The 3563-nt window shown below is 54.8% G+C and overlaps 1 protein-coding gene across 1 annotated transcript; it reads left to right on the top strand.

Moving 5' to 3' along the window:
* The first annotated feature begins 484 nt into the window (after positions 1-484).
* Positions 485-1838, top strand: LOC123154245 (general transcription factor IIE subunit 1). Its single transcript, XM_044573020.1, has one exon. The coding sequence runs from the start codon at positions 517-519 to the stop codon at positions 1741-1743; it is 1227 nt and encodes a 408-aa protein (XP_044428955.1). The 5' UTR covers positions 485-516; the 3' UTR covers positions 1744-1838.
* The last annotated feature ends 1725 nt before the right edge of the window (positions 1839-3563 follow it).

Genomic DNA, 3563 nt, shown 5'->3' with positions numbered 1-3563 from the left:
GATCACGCTTGCACTTGCACGTACAGATCAGGTCTCAAGTAAGCAATCAGTGCAAAGACCAGCATCAATCCTAGCGGAAGAGCATGCAGCCGACCTGCCTAAGCAAACCCGGCTGGAAAGGCGACGACACCTGCCGCGAAGCAATTTCACGTAGGGATCAGACAAAGTACAGACGAACTGACGAGCAGGACGGCTGGAATAGAAGACGACACAGCTACCGCATGGCGGAGAGGTCGGACAGAGCTGCGGCGTCGCCGCCGCCGAAGTGGCGGCGGGCGGCGGCCGCAGACCTAGATCGCTTAGTCAGGGACGAGAACGCCGCCAACGATACACCGGTACGCAGTAGCTAGCAGCAGGTTTGCACCCGGACTCGGAGTCCACGCCGTTTCCAAACCGGATCCCAATCCAACCGACTCGGGCGCCCGGCCACATATATAAATAATCTCCCCAGCCCCAGCTTTCACCTAAAGCGATCGATCTACCACGAGACTTCCTGCCGCCGCCGCCGCAGCCGAGATGACGACCTCTGTAGTCCCCTTCAACCGGCTGGTGAGGCTAGCCGCGCGTGCTTTCTACGACGATCTCCCCGCCCCCGCTGGCGGCGGCCAGCAGCACGCGCAGGGCACGGCCGTCGTCGTCCTGGACGCCCTCACCAGACGGGATGGGCAGTGGGTCCGCGAGGACGACCTCGCCGCGTCTCTAAGGATGCAGCCCAAGCCGCTCCGCCGCGTGCTCCGCTACCTCGAGGAGGACAAGATAGTGTTGAGGGACCACCGCAAGGAGCCGGCGCCGGCCAAGCCAGCCGCCGCCGCTGGTGTCGCCGAGGAGGGCGACGAGAAGGAGAGGGTGAAGCTGCACGTCAAGTCCTACTGCTGCCTGGACTACGCGCAGGCCTGCGACGCCGTCCGGTACCGGCTGCACCGCATGAGGAAGAAGATCCGGGACGAGCTGACGGCGGACAGCAGGGCCACGGTCCAGCACTACCTGTGCCCCGACTGCGGGAGGCGGTACTCGGCGCTCGACGCCCTCAGGCTCCTCGCCGAGGACTTCCAGAGCTTCCGCTGCGAGCACTGCAGCGGCGAGCTGGTTGTGGAGAAGGCTGCCACGATCGCGACCGACGAGGCCGGGGACGGTGGCGACGATGGCAGCCGCGCACGGAAGCGTAGGCGGCTTGAGAAGTTGCAGGACATGCAGCGGAGGATGGAGGAGCAGCTGGAGCCGTTGCAGGCGCAGATCCAGAGGGTGGAGGGCCTGCCTGCTCCAGAGTTCATGAGCCTGCGGTCATGGCAGAAAGAAAACAATGTCGCTGCAGCGGCTGCAGCTCCATGTCGCCAGGACCCGGAGGTTGAACTTGGAGTGCTATTGCACGATGCAGATCAGTCTGGCACGGTCAGTGATTCAGCACCGAAGGTCTTTCCTCCATGGATGGTAAAACTAGGCATGGATCAGACCGGTGGGAAGGCAAGATTGGAAGGAAAGTCGGAAGAAGGCGAGGACGATAAAAAGATGAACTCGAACGAAGAAGAAGAAAAGCAGCGTATACTGCTGGAACAGGAATACGCCAAGGCTTATTATGAAGCCCTTCTGAAACAGCAGCAGCTGGGCGCGAATGTCAAACACGAGGAGGAACAGCAGCTGGGCACAAATGTCAAACACGAGAACGATCAAGACGTGGAGGAAGAAGCTGGGATCGAGTGGGAAGATGGTGATGCTGGGATCGAGTGGGAAGATGGCGAAAACTAAAAGACAGTAGTGGCAACATGAGAAACAGATTTGCTGTATATTTTTATGTCGCCTATTTTTTTCTACGTCCAGCCACGTCCACTCCCCACGCGTCATTTATGGGCCCAGCAAACCGCATCCATCTTCCTCCTCCCTTATCCCTTTCATTCAATTTTCCTCGAAATCAAACAGGACCTGCTCTGCTCCGACGACGTCCGCCTCCATCTGCCCCACGCATTTCCGGCGAGCGGCCGCATCCACCTCGCGCTGCGCTGCTCCGGCGCCCTCCTCGCCTCCACCTGCCATGTGCTGCTCTGACGAGGGGCTGCATCTACCTACCTCCACATTTCTCCAGCCTTTTGACCTGCCCCACGCTGCTCCGGCGAGCGCCTCGCCCTCGACCTGTCGCCATGCCGCTCTGGCGAGCGTCGTCGTGCTCCACCCGTGCGGGAACGACGAGTACGTTGTGCACGAGCAGACGAGATGCTGGAATCGGTGTCGGCGGGAGCTTCAATCGGTGGTATTTTTTGCTACATCTGGCTTCTTGTTTTGCTGGAATCAGCAGTATTTTTTGCTAGGATCCATCTTATTTGAGTGCCTTTTGCTGCAACCAGTCCAAAACTTTGCTACCATCATTTTGTTTTTTGCTACTACTATTGCAGACCGCCTTTTGATATTTTTCTGCTTAATTAGATCCATCTTTTTTGCTGGAACCACTCTAGCCTTTTGTTACCATGGTCTTTGAAATTTGCTTCTGCCGTCTTAGTTTTTGCTACCACCCTGTTTTTGACTTTTTGTTGGATCCATCTTTTTTGCTGGAACCATTCTAGCTTTTTGTTACCATGGTCTTTGAAATTTGCTTCTGCCGTCTTAGTTTCTGCTACCACCCTGTTTTTGACTTTTTGTTGGATCCACCTTTTTTGCTGGAACCACTCTAGCCTTTTGTTACAATGGTCTTTGAAATTTGCTTCTACCGTCTTAGTTTTTGCTACCACCCTATTTTTGACTTTTTGTTGGATCCATCTTATTTTTTGCTGGAACCACTTTAAGTTTTGCTACCATGGTCTTTGTATTTTGCTACCACCTTCTTTTGTTTTTGCTACTACCCCATCAAAAGTGATGGAATTTGGGACCGGCCATGACGCAAGCGCAAAAGCTGGAATCGTGCATGAAAAAAGCTTCAACCGTTGTGTGAAAAAGCTTCAACCATGGAAAAGCTTCAACCATAGCATGGTGGCTCCCGGCAACACCAGGAGCTCCAGTCGACGGCATGGCGGTGCTACGACGGCGACGACTAAGATGGACGGCGGCCAGCAGCAAGGACGGCGACCGACGGCGATGTGGACGGCGACCGGTGACCGGGGGGCGAGGACGGCGACCGGCGGTGAGCTGGTGATGCTTCAAGGTCAGCCCTCGGAGAGTCCATGGCGGGGTGTCCAGCACGAATAGCTGTTTTTGGATTGGACGCGATTTTCTATTGAGAAAAAAACGATTCAAAGACTGATCTGACGGTGTGCAAAAAACAATCTAACGTTCCAGATATGACCGGCCCAACAGTTGGGCCGGCGCACCGGCGCAGATTACTGCCCTAATTGTTATGGTAGAAACGTGAGAAAAAACTATATATATCGCCCCTCGTGAGCACAATTGCTGGCTGCCATGTTCATTTCCTTTTTCCTTTTCTGGTTATTGCTGGTTTCTCTTCTCGGTTTTTTACCTTGTTTTTTTTTCTGGTTGCTGTTTCATTTTTCTTTTCATAAGTTTTGGTTTTTTTAATTTGCTAGTGTAGACCGGGTCATCGCATGCGAAGTTTATTCGCTACTGATCAGTCCCAAGCCTAG

This window comes from Triticum aestivum, chromosome 7A, assembly GCF_018294505.1.
Source record: "Triticum aestivum cultivar Chinese Spring chromosome 7A, IWGSC CS RefSeq v2.1, whole genome shotgun sequence".
Lineage (NCBI taxonomy): Eukaryota > Viridiplantae > Streptophyta > Magnoliopsida > Poales > Poaceae > Triticum > Triticum aestivum.
Note: the sequence above shows the minus strand (reverse complement) of the source record. Positions and strands in the feature narration are given on the sequence as shown.

Bases quoted from the DNA above. Each gene is read 5' to 3' on its own strand.
- LOC123154245 (XM_044573020.1), top strand. From the start codon at position 517: ATGACGACCTCTGTAGTCCCCTTCAACCGGCTGGTGAGGCTAGCCGCG.